Source organism: Typopeltis vanoorti, chromosome 18, assembly GCF_054136105.1.
Source record: "Typopeltis vanoorti isolate ZY-2024b chromosome 18, IOZ_Tvanoo_1.0, whole genome shotgun sequence".
Lineage (NCBI taxonomy): Eukaryota > Metazoa > Arthropoda > Arachnida > Uropygi > Thelyphonidae > Typopeltis > Typopeltis vanoorti.
In genome coordinates this window covers 47,602,752-47,620,525 of record NC_143566.1, presented here as the reverse complement: position 1 = coordinate 47,620,525, position 17,774 = coordinate 47,602,752, and the positions used below count along the sequence as shown (strand labels likewise).

General features: G+C 36.0%; 1 protein-coding gene across 1 annotated transcript in view; it reads left to right on the top strand.

Annotated features, from left to right (window-relative positions):
* The window catches only part of LOC150096634 (T-box transcription factor TBX20-like), a 93,403-nt gene extending 91,155 nt beyond the window's left edge, over positions 1-2,248 (top strand). Inside the window, exon 6 of the mRNA XM_090408438.1 lies at positions 2,124-2,248. Within this exon, the coding sequence (XP_090264564.1) occupies positions 2,124-2,137 (14 nt within the window). The 3' untranslated portion in view covers positions 2,138-2,248. The remainder of the gene's footprint in view (positions 1-2,123) is intronic.
* The last annotated feature ends 15,526 nt before the right edge of the window (positions 2,249-17,774 follow it).

Here is a 17,774-nt window from a genome sequence, read left to right as displayed (position 1 = left end):
AAATAAATCTAATAGGTTCTTATATCCTATTCAAGAAAAATCTGAAAATAAAGTTATGCAAAAATAGTACAAAGGGTTTCTTTACAGTTGCATAATTAGCAGAACTGTTAAGTTGTTTGCAACGATGAGCAAAAAAAGTAAAGGCGTATTGTGATTTGGGGCTAAGACATAATTTTATATATTACTATAACAATTCATATATCGCTACGTTCATTAATTTATATAGTAAGATACTGAAAACATATTCGCGGTTCTGCCCACGAGTTATTCAATTCTACGAAGTTTAGTTTATTTTTCTATTCATATAAGCTCTTCTGATAATCATTATCATCAGAGAGATTCGTGCGAAACAAAAAAATCTTTTTTTTTTTATCTTATTTTATTTTATTTTTTTTTTATGTTTGGTCGCTAGAGCTAATTTTCGGATTATCTAAATCCTCGTTCGTCCAGCAAAGAGTTATTTGTTAACTTCACACCCGAACAGGATTCAGGGGGAAAAATCTCATATGTAATAGCGTTAAAATGGAGGTAGAGATAAAATAAGTCAGCAATAATAAAAATTGATTCTGGTAATTGTAAATGAGGAAAAACATTCAAACACACACATAAGACACTGAAAAGTTATAGGTGGAATGCATAATTGAACTATTAAAAGATACAAAACACGAAAAAAATATTCTCAAGTGAATGCGCTCTTGACATGTTTTTAAAATTCCTGTATCACCACAGTTCTGAACAGCAACTAATTTAATTAATGGTTGGAAGGGGGGGGGAGATGAAGCCATCATCGGCATTGTAGGACAGGTAGTAATTTTTTTATCATTTTATTATTATCTTTGTATCATTTTATTATTTCTCAGATAAATTACATAGATTATATGAACACAATTATGCATAACAAATACTTTCTCGTACATAAAGTTTTTTTAAATAATAATAATAACGATAACTGTTTACGACGTATATTATTATAATATTCATAATGATTCAGGTATTTCATTATGATGTTTCTTTGCAATTTTACACTATATATATATATATATATATATAATATCAATGGATATAATCACTCTATATTGCATACTTTTGTTACAGTTATTACATATAATACATACATTTGATTACATATGATACATTACTTACATACGATACGTCTATTGCTTGGCATGTTTCAACATATAAATCTTCGGTAAAGTCATTAACGAAAGCTCAAATATCAACGCTTGTTGATGATTTTTTCATTATCTTTAATTTTAGTGCACTCTGCTTTTCATAATTATTTTCTTAGATGAAAGCGAACTCTTCACTATTCTTTCAAGCAAACCTTTCCCCTCCCCTCCCCCCCTCTCACTGCAACTTTCTCGTATTCCTCCTTCTTGGACAACTAACTCCAGATTGCTGTTTATTTTCGAAGTTGCTCTCCTTATGTTTTGCATCGTTTCACACACGCTTTAAGGAAGTTCTCCCCCCCCCCATCATCTGCTTTTATTCCCATTGCATTTCTGACTGCTTCCATCTTCAACGACTCCCTTTTGGGACTGTCTTTGTGCAGGATAAAGACCATTCCAGTTGCAAATAGCTCATCTATCGTTACTCTTGTAAACTCAACAATTCTCATTTCAGCCATTGATCGGTATTCCATCTGCGAGTTAAAATGATTACGCCTGAAGAAAAGGCATTTTAATTGAAGATCAGTTAGCCGATGGCGATGGTATATTTTTCCCTGAAACTGAGGGGTTTTTATACCTCAGATCAGCCAGAAACACACACACACACACTTGGCTTTCGAGATTTCCCAACATTTATTTTCCTAGACCACATCGGGATGTTAATATGTCAAGTAGGACCAGGAAGAATTTCATTAAGACTCGGTATGTAATTTATTTAAACTACTTAGAGGTAATTTATTACCTCTAAGTAGTTTTCGAAATATAAGCATTGATAACTCTGTGGTTGAGTCTTTGCAGAACACTATTTTCACTCCCATGTGCTGACCATTTGTGTGTGCATTCCGCTCGCGCGTATACACAGTCTTTAAAATAAATGAATGTTTGATGAGTTAAATAGGTGAATTTTTTAAATTAGATAATATTATGATCTATTTAAAGAATATTATTCTGTAGGCAAAATTGGATAAGGGAAAGAAGTCAGATGAAGAGGCCAAAGTAAATCCGAAAAAATTTTACTGCTATACAGCAAGCAAAAGGGAAGAAGAAGATGGTTTGATACTAAAATACGTTGATTGTACATCGTAAATATAATTGCATGATTTTAAAAATAAATTTAGGTAACCAGTCAGGTCTGTAAATTCAAAAAATCGCGTAAGTTACCTTATTCCTAATAAGGTAACTTACGCGATTCAATATATACATCTACATATATAATGTAGATCCTATAGTACGATTCAATTTGTTTTAGACAAATGTAAGTTTTTATTACAAATCTCATTCTGTAGTCTTTCTTCAAAGAACTATTGGACCTAATTACTTCTTAGAATGTCACAGAATTGCATTCCAACGAAAGATTAGACGAATAAAAAAAAAAAAAGATAATCCACCATAGTGATTACGCATTACTACCTTCGTTTCTTGTAATATACCTTTCTTAGCGATTGCTTTTATGTTCGGTGTTAAAATGCACTTAATTTTCCTTTATCTTGCCTCTCTCTTGAACTTCGGGCCCTCTTAGGCACGTGTGCTTTTTCCCTTGGGCCAGGGTGTGCACCATGTAAGCAAAGTGCGCTATAAACGAGTTTTTCATCTTAATAACATGGAGAACAGATCATCTTTACCATCACTATCTGTTTCTTAAGTTTATGAACTCGGAAGAGCCGCAAGGGTGGAAACGAAGTAAAAGACTATCAAGAGAGAAGAAAAAGAATCTCATCTCATGCCAGGGTGTGGGTAGAATCCATATACTAAAAAAATCCGCAGTCGTCGTGTTGGTTTGTCGTCTGCTTACACGCCGGCGCCTTTGCATCACCGTCTGTTCGACATGCTTAATAACCTTTCGCCGGTGTGAAAATCAAGGATATAAAACTCGCGAGGTGCATAGATTTACGACTCCACGCCGCTGGCAAACGGAGTTTTGTACTAGTCCAAGCCTGGACTTGAAATACGCCTATTCACGTGCATCTATTAGTTTGCCAGGATTAGCATAGTTGCTGGGAAGTTGGCCTGAACTCGTCGACAATAAAACACGGCTGTAAAAATGTTTTGTATTCGCTTTATTTCTGCTTAACCACAGAGGGGCCTCCATCACCGAAGGCTTTAGTCGAAAATGATAGCATGAAAACGTCGGTGGCTCCACGAGCATAGTGCCCCCCCCCTCGCATAAGCTTGCCCCTTCTGCCGACAACAAAAATGTCCTTGCTTCAGCAAAGATACTCGTTTAAATAAAATCAGTTTCGAAATACGACGGAAGAGGCTGGCAAAATGCACGTATGGGGGTTCCATATTACGCAATTCTGGGCGGAGAAATTAGGGAACCATGAAATGACTAACCCCTGTGTTTAACCTGTAATTACAGTGAGCTGCTAGAGGAGGATACGCACAGTTGACTTTCTCGTAAATTTACTCCACAGTAAACATGCCATTGTATACGCTTACACGATTCGGTAAGTAGATTTGTAGACGACCGTTTGAAGATGAAATATGTTCGTAGAACCGACAACCTTGCTTTAAAAGAATTTTAAATTGCATATAAAACAGCTGATGTAATGAATGCCTTTCTTAACTCAAACATAAGGAAAGTTTACAAGCTTTGTGGCAACTCTGATAACGTCATCTACCAAACAGCTTCAGCCTCACTTTTTAACTTGGAAAATTATGTATCAGTCATCAACACATGAGCTGTTAAGCAGTTGAAATCATTTTGTTTTACAATAACAAAATATAAAGCAATGTTTGTTGAATTATATATTATAACGTTATCAGACAAGAGGACATGGTTTAATGTTAAATCTGGTGTGAGACAAGGATGTACATTATCTCCTCTGTTATTCATTATCTATATGGATCACATTATGAAGGAAAGTGTATTAAACATGATATCAAAATTGGATGATGCGGATGATGTTATACTTCTAAATAAATACGCTACAAGTCTGCAAGATTCCCTGACTAAAGTGAATAACTGTTGTAATAGACGTGGTATGAAGGTCAACATTAAAAAGAAAAAGACAATGAAAATAGGCAGAAATATTGAAAATATCAACTGTGTTGTGAATGGAGAACCTATAGAACAAGTAAAACATTTCAACTAGTTAGGCACGATTTCTAGTGAGGATGGTAAATTTAATATGGAAATAGATAACATGATCAACAAAACTGGCATGGTAGGAAGTCAATTGAATAAATGTATATGGAATAAAAGAGAAATTAGTTAAAACACTAAATTAGCTGTATATAAGATAGTATTCAAGCCAATTTTAACTTACGGATCTGAGAGCTGGGTCAGAAGTAAAACACTTGACTAGAGACTGCAGATATGAGAGTCCTAACGAAGATTAGGGGTGTGAACAGATGGCATCAGTGGCAATATATTAAAAACAAGGATATTAGAAAAGAACTTGACACTGTCAGCATCCAGGAATGCGCTAGCAGAACTAATCTCAGGCGGTATGGTCACTTAAACAGAATGGGCGAGGAAAGATTATCATAACAAGTGTTCTCTGCCAGGTTGGCAGGAAAACGACCCAGATATAGGAGGATTGATAGAGTAAAAAATGCTTTAGAAGGTAGAAATACAAGATCTGATAATGTTGGAGTCTTGATAGGTAACAGACTAATCTGGAGGAAAATTGTAGATAGGAATTTAGTAATGATGTAATTTTTCATGTAGTACTATCATATCCTGTACACCCCCTAGAGGGTATTTGGTGATGATGATGATGATGAATTTTTCGACTAAAATTCATGATTTCTTGTAAACATTTCTTTGGAATTTTCATAAAAATATGTTGTTTTAATATTTTCGGATATATTTCCATGTAATAATAAATAGTTTTTAGTAAAAGTTTGTTAATTTTTTTTATTTAACTTAATTAGCATATTTTTATGCAAGTTAGCACAAAAATGGAGAAGCTCCAAATTTTTAAAATCCATCTAGCTCTGAGGAAAAAAGACTTTATTCATTCATTCAAGTAACAGTCTTGAAACTAGGTTTTTTGGAATAGTTTTTACTTAATTTCCAAAAGTTCATAAAATTGGAGCTGTCCTCTTCTTACTAAAAGTCTTCAATTCTAAAGAAGAAGTAATTATACGACATTCATTCAAATACGAGGAGGCTGAACGTGAACATAGAACTTATCAACGAACTCCTAAACAGGGTAAAAAAATCGGTATCATTCTAATCGATAACTTTCATAAAAACTTCTTTGACGTCATCAGAGAAAAGAAATAAAATACAGTAACTAATAAACAGGTCAGTCAGGTTGGATGAATTAACAGTGTCCCCTCTCCCCAGTTAAGAGATCGTAGATTCCCATCACAATGAAAGCACGGATGTTTGTCTTAGATCAAAATCATCTCCCACTTAGAATTTACAAACATCAATACGGTTTGGATGTTTGTAAATATGGATGCGGTTTCATTTTTAGACAAGAGTTTTGTCTAAAAATGAAACCGCATCCATATTTAACCGTCGGTACCAATGTACTATATATTTACAACCTTTTCTAAGCATTACTTAAAAAACCCTCTTCCATTCTTCTCAAGAACTTCAACTACGGGAAGAACGAAATGTATTAAAACCAAAATAATTCTAGAATTGATGTCACTGATTTCGAAACATTCCTAAGATATCACAAAACACTTAACAAATGAAAAGCACACTATTCACTCTCTCATGAACCAATCTTTACCAAAACAAGAACCATATCCTTCTTGTCAAATAACAGGTGCTTATAAAGCCGGAAAAGAAAGAAAGAAATATAAGCTCCGTACTGCTTAGCTGCCAATTTATCAAAGATTTCTCTTGAAGTAATGGAAAGATTATAGACTAATAAAAAATGTGCGGCATTATATCAGGTAGAAAATGAATAAAAATTAGGAAAAAATTAATTTAAAAAAACATTATCCGGATGTAGGTACTCATCAACACCACACTGAACTGGGAATTAATTTTCTAATCTGAAACGTATGTAGAGTATAATGACACACACGCTTTTCGTCAAAAGTGTATTTTTCCCGTTGTCTGGTGACCTTTAGGTCCCGATTCATACAATAAAAGTAATGGTAGCTGGCATAATCCCAGTTTCTCTAACTTCGTGAATACCCGCATCATAAAACAAATCCTTCCTATCCCCTCCCCGTCTCTTATGCACTCAAAAATGGAACCTGAGTGATTTAAAATAAACAAGTAAGGAAATAATCAACTATAAAAAGATTGATTTATCCATAGCAGTTCTACTGCATAAGTGGCTGTCATCGGTAAAATAAAATTCTGTTTCGGTCTAGCATTTAACACCATTTCGAGTCTTAATGCACACTTATCAGACGCACAAAAAAAAAAAAAAAAAAAAAAAAAACTTAACAGATATACAGAAGCACGTATCGAAGGCACGCTGTTCATTATGTCTGCTATTACCGAGTCTAATTGCAAAATTCTGAAAAAGAAAAAGTGAGAATAGTTAGTAAATTTGTTAGTAATATACCTTATAAGCGATCTACCGATGCGAAGCATTATGAGAGTTCCTAATATAACAGAATTGATAACGTAGCTCTCATCCAGGAGCTCCAAGGTCGATTTCGACACTAGTATGAAAAAGAAAAACAGTAGATATATTTTTTATTAGTAACTAAAGATATCCTACTGCTTTATATTTCTGTTATCTCTTGAATTTAAGACTACTAATGTTTAACCAATACAGTCAACGTATGCAAATTAACCAGTAATGGTTAATGTGCACATATTGATACGAAACGCAGTAGTGTATGATTTTCAGTAGTTCATCCCATACTTGTTTTAAGTTTATTTTAGGTAAATAACTGTCCTAACAAGTCATGGTATGCCATCTGATTCCACGAAAACGAATGCGAGTAGGCAGTGTTCAAATTTAATGACCTATAAAAAACTGTTCTGATGTGGCTGTCTTCCATTTCACTGAAGACAATAGCATCGGAACATTGTAGAGTACAGTAGAGAGCCACCCGAAGTCGACAGAACATTTGTGAGATGACATGGAACGCAAAATTAGAGTATATCTATCTTTATCAGGGACACAATAACACTTTTTCCCAGAAATTAGTAGAAAGCTCCTCATAATAATCATTAAAACAATTATGGCCAAAGGTGGGATGATATGTCGTTAACTTCTATTTTCAATCAATTTCTGCAATGTTTTTGTTTTTAATTCTGCACGTGTCTCAAGATTTTAGCATTGCTAAATGTAAATTCCACCAACAAATGGCTAAAAATGCAAAGCACATTTATTAGTGCAATGGACTAAAGTTAATTAATCCCGAAACTCTGTAGAGACGGAACAAGAGACTTTCCAGGCCACTTCAGGCCTCTAATAAACAGGACGGTGGGGTCGCACATCAGACGATAAAGTTCATCTACTACTTAAAGAGACATTTACGAACATCCATGCCAAAGATGGGACAGAAACCCATAGCCTGCTAGTTGAGAGCGGATGCGATATCCAGTCGGCCAACCAGGTTGGCGTAACGTATAATGAAATTTATCTACAAGGTGTTTCAAATTAAAGTACCCCATTTAGAGCAATCTGTAGAAATAACAGCAAACGAAATACCCTAACCAGATCATGGAGAAAGAGATTTTTACAATAAAATAAGTTCAAAAGTGACCGATAGGGGAAATATGGCCCTATGGGCGGGAGAAAATTGTGAACCGGATGGTATGCGATTATACGACGAGTCAAAGAAAAACAAAGTTATTCCATAATACTTATTTCACTCATTTCATAAAATAATGAAATAATAATAAAAAAACAAAACATATTACATAGAGCCTGACATGCTGCAAGAGAAGCTCTCAAGGTGATCAATGAGGACGACGCACAATGTATTGACCTTTATACAGGACCAACAGCTGATACCGCCATACAGCGGAATGCAGCTGATCCGTCAAAAAGGTGCGCTTAGTCTTTCAAATCTGCTAGGTGAAGAACTTTTCCCCGATATACTATGCTCTTGAGATAATCCCAAAGACAGTCACAAGAGTTAAAGTCTGGTAAACACAGTGATCATTTAATAGAAAATGAATGACTGATTACTCTGGCCTCTGTAAAACTGTAAAATGTTGATGCCATAATTGTTGAAGTTTACGTCCTATGTGGGGAGATGCTCCATCTTGCATCAACACTGTTGTGTTCAGGCGCCCTTTTTGCAGTAGTTGCAGTGCGGGATGATGATGAAACTGTTCAAAGTATCCCGATAACGCACAGCCGTGACCGTGCAAGTTACATGGTCCGGTTCGATGGATATCTTTGAAGAAAAACGGCCTGATTATGAACTTGGTGGTAAACCCTATCCACACCGTGATCTTTGGCGAATGTACGGGAAACTTGTTGAAATGTACAGAATCTGTAGCATCAGATGTGGCAGTTTTGAGTGTTTACTGTTCCACAAACATGAAAATGCGCTTCATCACTCCACAGGATGTTCCTAGGCCAATCCTCGCCCACCTCCATACGTACCAGAAATTGCCAACGCAGACATTTTTCGGACGCTGGCATCTCGAGTTTGCAATTCTTGGCTGTGGCTCAGTTATATGGGCAGCATTGCAACGCTCTATGCAAAGTTCTCCATACTGTTTGTTATGTGAGACAAATCTGACTGTCGTGCACTGCATGAACTACCAGTCGACAACTGCAGTTGCAACATCTTCAGTCATTTGCGGAATTTCAGATTTACGCCCTCTTCCTGGTTGAACTGTCAAACTGCCTGTCTATTCAAATCGACAAATCACGCGTCGCACACTCCATTTGGTGTCATTGGGCCTTTTCGTAAAGTCTTTAGGCATCTGTACTCGAGAAGTGCTGCTGCAGTTTTCCCCCTTCCCACAGAAACAAGGCAAAGTAAGACCCATCGCGCAAGTTGAATGACTGTAGAGTCAGTCTCACTTCTTTGTTTATATCACATTAGGAGCTTATGTGTTATGCAAAAGTTACTATATTTTCTCGCACACACAACGCCACATCGCTCATTTTTGAACTTTTTTTTTAATTGTCAAAACCTCTTCTCCATGATCTGGTTAGGGTATCCACCATGTTTGAGGGTATTTCGTCTACTGATCTTTACGGATTGCTCTGAATAAGGATACTTTAATTTAACACATCCTGTACATTTGAGAACTGTATTTGACTCTTTTTTTTTTAAATGAATAAATAATTTTAATTAGATTACCTATCTTCAAAATTCAGTTTTTTTTTATTTCTATTTATTTATTTTTTTTATTACACACTTCGATGCGTACGTTGCACTAATTTGATAGTTGAGGATTCTCCACCTAAGAGATCATGTCCACATTTTTATGGGAATCACACAACTGAGATATCTGTTTAACATATGGTACACTTATCTTTAGTTGAATGTCAGTACAATTGAAAAGCTCGTAGGCGGGGTTGTAACTCATGGTTTTCTACTGCAAAACAGTAAACAGAAAATGAATTTTTTTTCCAGTTCAAATTGTTTTTATTTTTCAGTAGGCTACATATTAGATATGCAACGGATCTTTGAAATTAAAAATGCCTCGTTTTAACCAGCTATACAAGATGATGATAGATATTTTCGCTTTATTCATATTAAAACTGGTGTGAATTGACATCTATATAGTTTAAAAGTAAGAAAAATCAAACATCAGTAAACTAATCATTTGTAATCAACATATGGACGAAATGGACACCATATTAGCGGCGAGATCATCCAAAATGCGAATTTACATTTTTTTATAATGTAACTCGTATTCTTTATTAACTTTGAATACTTTTAACAATATCCAATTTTTTGTGTTTTAATGATATGTAAATCCCCTATGAACCCATAAAATTCCAGTACTAGATGCACTCCTTACGGCAGTACCAGTGTTTCACTGAAATTGCTTTTGTCATCTTCTGAATCTGTAAGCATAAACGGTGTACTACGCCATATGCTGCATTATAAATTGGAGATTCCAATTGCACTAAAAAAAAGTATGTAGTGTATTATTGCATGATTAAGCCACGGAAAGTCCTCTAACAAGCTGTAAATAAGATTTCATTACTTTATGGGGACACGATGACAGTCAAACCGCATGTTGACAGTTCGTTGCCATGGCAATAAAACAAGGACATTATATTTCTGGTTTTTAATTGTTGCACACCTCGAGGCGATTCTTTCCTCGAAGTTTATAGGAAGGGCAGCTGAAAACATTCTTATTTTTGTACAGACATGTTACCACACAAGTTTATTACAGGGGTGCTTTAGTATCAGAAAATATTCAACCATGTTATTGTTGTTATACGAACGTAATTATGGACATTAGGGTATTACAGAATCGGTAACGACCTTAGCGAGCAGTAATAAGGCAAAATTAAAGAAGCCAATAAATTTGTTCGTTTTGAAATTTTGGGTTCAAGTCGTCAGATGTTGGCAATCATTGTTACTAAAAACTATTGGCTCCTGGAAAAACTTTTAAATTGTAAGATGGGGCCTCCTAACAACGGGCAGGTCATAACAACCGAGGACTGGCGTGCAAAGCATACGACAGCCAAAAGACGCTACCGATTCCTAAATACTTCAACATTTTGCTAGTTAATGGATATGCCTTGAGCACAATTAGCTGTTTATAGGGTCTTGGGTTTTCAACGGAAACAAAGGCTCCCTGTTAAAATCCCAGAAGTTGTGCCGAGGAGGGTGTCGTGGCACGCACATAATATGGTGTATTAGAAAGGGCGAGATACGTCAGACAGTGCGTGACGACTGATTGAACTGAGGTTGCGTGTGCGTGAGATTTCAGGCAGTTAATCATTACTCAAGGATGGAACGAACCTTTGTGTTCAAAGATGGGTAAATGGAACATTTCTGAAGTACTCAATACAGCTAGGAAGCAGACAGCCTTGTAAATCTTTCGGGTTGCTCTCAAGACAGTAGCGTTTTTTTATTTATTTATTTTTTTTTTTAATCCACAATAATTAAAATTTGCACACGCATCCGTCGTGTCTACAGAAGTTGGAAGTCGACTAAGTGTTTGCTTATGCATATTTGTGAGGCTTGTTGGTGCTTAATCCATCATGACGTCCAGAAAGTGTAAACTTCTTTCAAAATCACGTATTGTTTGAATGACTCGACAAAGGCATTAAAAAAAAATCAGTTTTAGTTCTCATACACCTTTTATGTTTGAAAATCATTACGGACTACGCCATCTTATTTAGACAACCACAAGAAGACAAGCTATTGTTTCATAGATTTTTTAAAAAAATGTGATATATATATATATATATATATATATATATATATATTTATTTATTTATATATATATACAAGCAATATATATATACAGGGTGTTCGGGATAAATTTGACAGTTTCGTAAGGAAAAAGAAAATCTTCTTTGTATCTATTAAATTTAATGAATTGACAAAAAAACATTACAGGCAGAGTTAATTACAATACTATCAACAAGATTTACTCAAAATAACCACCATTAGCATCGATCACAGCTTCAATTCTGCTTCGGAACCTCGAACAAGCTGATGCTACAGTCTCCCTGGGAAGGGCCGCAAAAACTGTTTTAATTTTATCCATTAACTGGGCTTTTGTATTACTGGAAGTGCGATTGGTGTCTTTTTCAACTGCGCCCCATACAAAATAATCCATGGGGTTAAGGTCTGGGGAGTTTGGAGGCCAAACATTTGGACTGGTGAAGTCGTAGAAATTTTCAGACAACCATTTTTGACTTTTCCCAGAGGTGTGGCAAGGGGCCGAATCCTGCTGCCATACATACGGCCTACCATTGGCTACCCTTGTTATCCAGGGCTTGACTACAGTTAGCAACTCCACGAACAAAGCCCGAATTCCAATGCCAGGGTTCTTCAACACCTGTTCCTGCAGATTTGCGAGGAATTCTGCTGTACGAACGCAATCAGATCGTCTGCTAGGGATCTTTCTTCTTGCTACATCCTCGTAGTCACCATTGCAAGTCTCTAGTTCATGCCTGATTGTTTTTACTGTATTCAGGGAGCATTGGGCAGCAGTCGTAATATCCTTATTTTGATGGCGGGCACGAATCATCATGATACAAGTTATTCTCTTCCATGATTCAGGTGGGTTCCAGCTATCCATCCTTTCTGACATCTTGTATATGAATGAAGAAGGGTCCAAACTTTTAAATGAAGAGAAGTGTGTGTTAATACATGTAACTTACGGAAAAATATAATTAATTATAAATATGTCAAATTTATCCCGAACACCCTGTATATGCTGGTTTATAAAATTTAGTTTGACCTCTCGTAAAAATGTTCATTTGATATGCTACCCAACTTTGCTTTAGCCAAAACAACAACAAAAAGACCACATAGGCTACTTCTCCACTCCCCGTATAAATCCTATTTACCGAAACAGTAAAATAAATGCCCCTGCTTTCTCACAATATGCCTCAATCTTCACTATAGATGAAGTAAAAGCCGTCATAAAAGATATCAAAGCAGGCAAGGCCCCAGGCTTCGACGGTGTCCATCCTGAATTTCTGATTAATAGCGGGCCAAATACTATAAAATGGCTCTGTGAATTCTTTTCTGATATATTACTGACTGGCCGACTACCTAGCCAGTTTAAGAAGTCAAAAATAGTTGCTATTCTTAAACCTGGAAAACCACCCCAGGAGGCAAAAAGTTACAGACCTATTACTTTATTGAGTTGCAGCTATAAAATGTTAGAACGCCTTCTGTACAACAGATTGTCCATACCAATTATGCAGCATGTCCCGATTGAACAAGCTGGTTTTAGAGAAAAACGTGGTTGCTGTGATCAAGTGCCCACTTTAACATCATACATAGAAGCTGGATTTCAGAAGCAAGAAAAAGCATCAGCTGGCTTCTTGGACCTAACAGCAGCCTATGATACACGGCGTGAAGGTCATATACAAATTTCTTAGCATTGTCCCATGTAAACGGACTGCACACTCAATTTCCTCCATGCTCTCTGAACGTTTCTTTCAAGTTATATTAGGAAATAAAATGTCCCGACAACGAAAACTTAATAATGGTCTTCCACAAGGGTCAGTATTGGCACCCTTACTTTATAACCTATACACATATGACTTACCTGCTACCATCTCACGCAAGTTTTGTTATGCTGATGACACTGTAATTGCTATTCGACACAAAAACACAAGTCAGGCTGAAGACGTACTTACAAAAGATCTGAAAACAATAGGTGAATATTATAAAAAATGGAGGCTCCAGCTCAATCCAGACAAAACAAAAGTATCAAGCTTTCACCTTAATAATCACATGGCAGATGTCACTTTACATATCTTCTTTGAAGGATGTTTACTACGACACAATAAGTTTCCAAAGTACTTGGGCGTGACCCTGGACCGCACGCTCTCTTACAAGCAACATCCAACAAACGTTTCTGCTAAGTTAAGAACCCGTAACAACATAATACAAAAACTAATAGGCACAACATGGGAAGCAACAGCCGATAATCTGCTGATTACAGCTCTTGGTCTAGTTTTCTCTGTTGCCGAATATTGCTCACCAGTGTGGCTAAATAGCACACGTGTTAAACTTGTTGATAGCCAACTAAATAATACAATGAGACTGATTTCTGGCACAATTAAATCAACGTCCACACACTGGCTTCCAACTCTTAGTAACATTGTTCCACCGAATCTGCGCAGGACTAAGGCTCTCTTACAGGAGTATAAGAAAATCTTGGAGAACACAGCCCTACCAATACATTTAGATCTCCCAGACTTAAGTGTACGACGATTGAGATCAAGATATCCACCACTACAATTAGCCCAACTACTACTACTACATTCTAACTTTGACCTGAAGCAAAAGTGGCAAGAACAGTGGGAGAGACAGACAGATGACATCACAAAATTTTCTCTCAAATGAATTACAAGAAAGTTTTGATGCTTGCTCACACCTCCTACGAAAACCCTGGACTCAGCTTAATAGAATACGAACTAGTCATGGTGTATGTGCAGACATGCTTTTTAAATAGGGTAAAGCGCTTCCCAAACTGTGGGCCGCGGCCCCCTTGGGGGCCGTAGGTTTTGTTAAGGGGGAGGCCGTGAAATAATGAAAACAAATTTAAAATGTTTTAAGACTAAGTAGATTTTTTTATTTTAAAAGAAACGTATTTAACTTTTATTATTTATTATTTCTTTTTTGTTATTTTTTATATTTTAATGGAAAAATCCACACATTGGTGTTGGTTCACAAACTTTGCTTCCTGCGTATTTCGGCGCTTAATCAATATTAGTAAATATTGCATATTCATATGTTTCATTTCAAAGAAGTGCTTAATTGTATTGACTTCGAATGCTCTCTAGGGAAGCTCCAAATCTTCCTGTTCCTTTCATCACGCGGCGTTGGTAATCAGGGACTGTTGATATTGACTTTATATACATATCAAAACTCGTTTTATATTATCACTGTCATCCGAGCTAGTTTTCTGTTACCAATAAAAGTTTCGCATATACTTCACATATGAAAAAAGACTTAAACAACTTAAGTATAAAGAGCTAATAAGCTTCATTTCGGCAATGAAAACATTACTTAAATTAAGGGGATATTAAATCCCGCATAGTTTTAAAACCGAATAAGAAACTCAAAGATCGGAATCAGAGAGTTTCTTGCCGATTATAGTAAACTATAAAGTATCGGCGACACTAGCGTTAGCCAATGCAAGTGATCCTAGTACGTAGTACAGTACCGGGCAACTCGTGGCAGAAGTGGAGGAAGTTCAGATCGCTATTCTTAGGTATTTTCCATAATGTAAAAACACATTTCCTAGGAAATGTATGCTGTTATTACATTACGGAGGGAGGTCACTACCCAGACCGGTTTCAGCCTTTTTTGAGGCTTCATCAGTGAGTAGCTAGACCTAATACCAAAGTGTATAGCGAAAAGAACTTATGTACTCTGCGAACGAGTTTTCCAAACAGGTGCAACCATTAAGTTACTTAAGTATAAAGAGCTAATAAGCTTCATTTCGGCAATGAAAACATTACTTAAATTAAGGGGATAACGAGTTGCCGGTACTGTACTACGTACTAGGATCACTTGCATTGGCTAACGCTAGTGTCGCCGATACTTTATAGTTTACTATAATCGGCAAGAAACTCTCTGATTCCGATCTTTGAGTTTCTTATTCGGTTTTAAGACTTAAACAAGTTCATGTGGGGTGATAGTAACTCGCTTGCAGTGGTAAACAACAGCCCTCCCTAACAGCCATTATACTGCAGAGGCAATAAAAACAAGTACTTTTATTATGCCAGTGAATAAGGCATGAGGAGTCTGTGTAATATATTTCTCAACAAATAGTGCAATTAGAGACAACTGGGATAAAAACACACTAATTAATGAATCACATGTCCCCTCATACAGAAACTATGCTGTATAGACTGAAACAAAACCATATGTTGCATGGGCAAACACAGTATCTAACAAAACTATTGTTATTAATTAGTGTGTGTGAGTTCGATTTCCCAAGGCAGCAATAAAATTCAACTGAACGTGTTAAAATTCGTAAAAGTGTTAAAACTAAGTAATACATATATATAATGAATGTCATGGCCGTTTCACATATGGAATTCGGTTGAAGAGAGTTAGCATTTCAAGTCAATTGTCAGCTATGGTTTTATCTTTCGGTTGCGCGATCTTTTGTTAATACCGCACCAATCATATGCACGTTTTAATAACCTGCCTTTGCTGTCTGTTTCGCGTTAGACTTAATTACAGTAAAGGGAGAAAAGTCACAAAAGAGAAAAATGTTCCTGGTCTGGGGATTCCCTTATTCAGGTAATATTCACTAATTTCATGTTATCAGTCTATGGTGTGCCAGTATCGGTAAGCGGTGATATTATTTGATCTATTTTACGTTAAAAAATTTAACCCTGATTTGGATAAGTGGATGATAAAAAATAAAAATAAAAAAATTTCCGCGAACAATCAGAAACAGACTCAAAAAAAAAAAGAAAAAAAAAAAGGACAGTATTTCATATTTTACCAGAACAGCCCGCATCGTCTTCAGAACCAAACGGTAAGAGGCAAAAAATGTAATATATGCATTTGATATTTGCAATATTCGCTGTGTATGTTTTGTATTGAATATAAATACAATAAATATTATAATAATATATCTCTCTATTACGATTTTATTTCGAGGGGGCCGTAAAATATTTTAATTTTTGCAAAGGGGGCCCTGACATCTAGAAGTTTGGGAAGCACTGGGGTAAACGACCATCCCCGCATTGTGATTGTGGAGCTCAGAGACAAACTGTGAACCATAGAACCATATTGTGACTCAGTGTTATCTCAGAGCATATTCAGGAGACAAATTGGACTTTTTAAGTGCTACACCCGAAGCTATGAACTATCTGACCAATATGGATGTAACCGTTTAATTTTATTGGTTTTTAAAATAACTTTTAATTTTATTGATTTTTAAAATGACTTTTGACTTTTAATTTTATATATTTTTAAAGTGACAGTATATTGTACTGCATGTTTTGATATTCATGCCATACGAATAAATAAAACCGAAATAATATCAGCTAGGGTGCCCTCTGGTGTAAAAATCTTATAACTGATTTATGTATGGCAGACGCTTGCAATAAATATTTCCTAATTAACATTAATCTGATGAATGACTTAACTGTTATTTGAGTGGAATTTATTGAACTACTAGTAGTAATAATACTAATAATAAAATGCCTATTTCCGCTGTTATATACAGATATTCAATATCTATAAATTCAAAACAATAGTTAGAAGACTACTGAAAAGTGGCGTAAAATTCATTATTCTTGCTTTGATATCTGCATCAAACATACGGTAACCAAAACCTTTCATTAGCATAGCGTGACACTTTCTAGCCGAAGAATAAACTGTAAAGCACTAGTATTCACGCATGCGCGGCACGGGCACTTCTAAGAGATTTTTATGTTTGACTAAAAGCAAGCTGAAGGCAAGAATGTTACGTCAAATATCGCCCTAAAAATGCACCTGTCGGGCCCCCTTTGTGTTATCAAGTCCAGTTTCGGGCGTAACCTGTGCCTTACAAGCGACTGGTGAATTACCCATTCTAAAAACTTAAAAGGACAGCATTTTCTTTCTCTAAATACACCCATGTAAGCACCTGCGAGACGTTTTTAAATGATGCTTCGTGATGGCGCGTAACTATCATACAATGAAAGGACGGTTTCAGTTTTTAGTATGGGTAACATGTATGTCATAAAGCGTCCCCTCAGGAGTCATTTTCCATTTGATAGAAGGAGGGGGGGTGTAGCAAGATAGTGATGAATACGAGAACGGCTACCCAAAAGTTAAGAGTAAAAGGTACCGTGCTCATTTTCGTTTTGTGATGATCTTAACACTACTCGTCAAGGGAGTGTGAATTCTAAGACCAGAAGGGAGGAGTAACCAGCTTTATTGTTCCTACTAGATTCATTCCTGGAATTATCACACGTCCCCATTTTAAGAAGTGTGATACGCATACAACAAACGCAACTGCTATAAACGAACACGAAACTATTGGTTTCTATGTCATAATTAATTAGTTTAGCCTGTGAATTTCACAATATACAGTGCAAT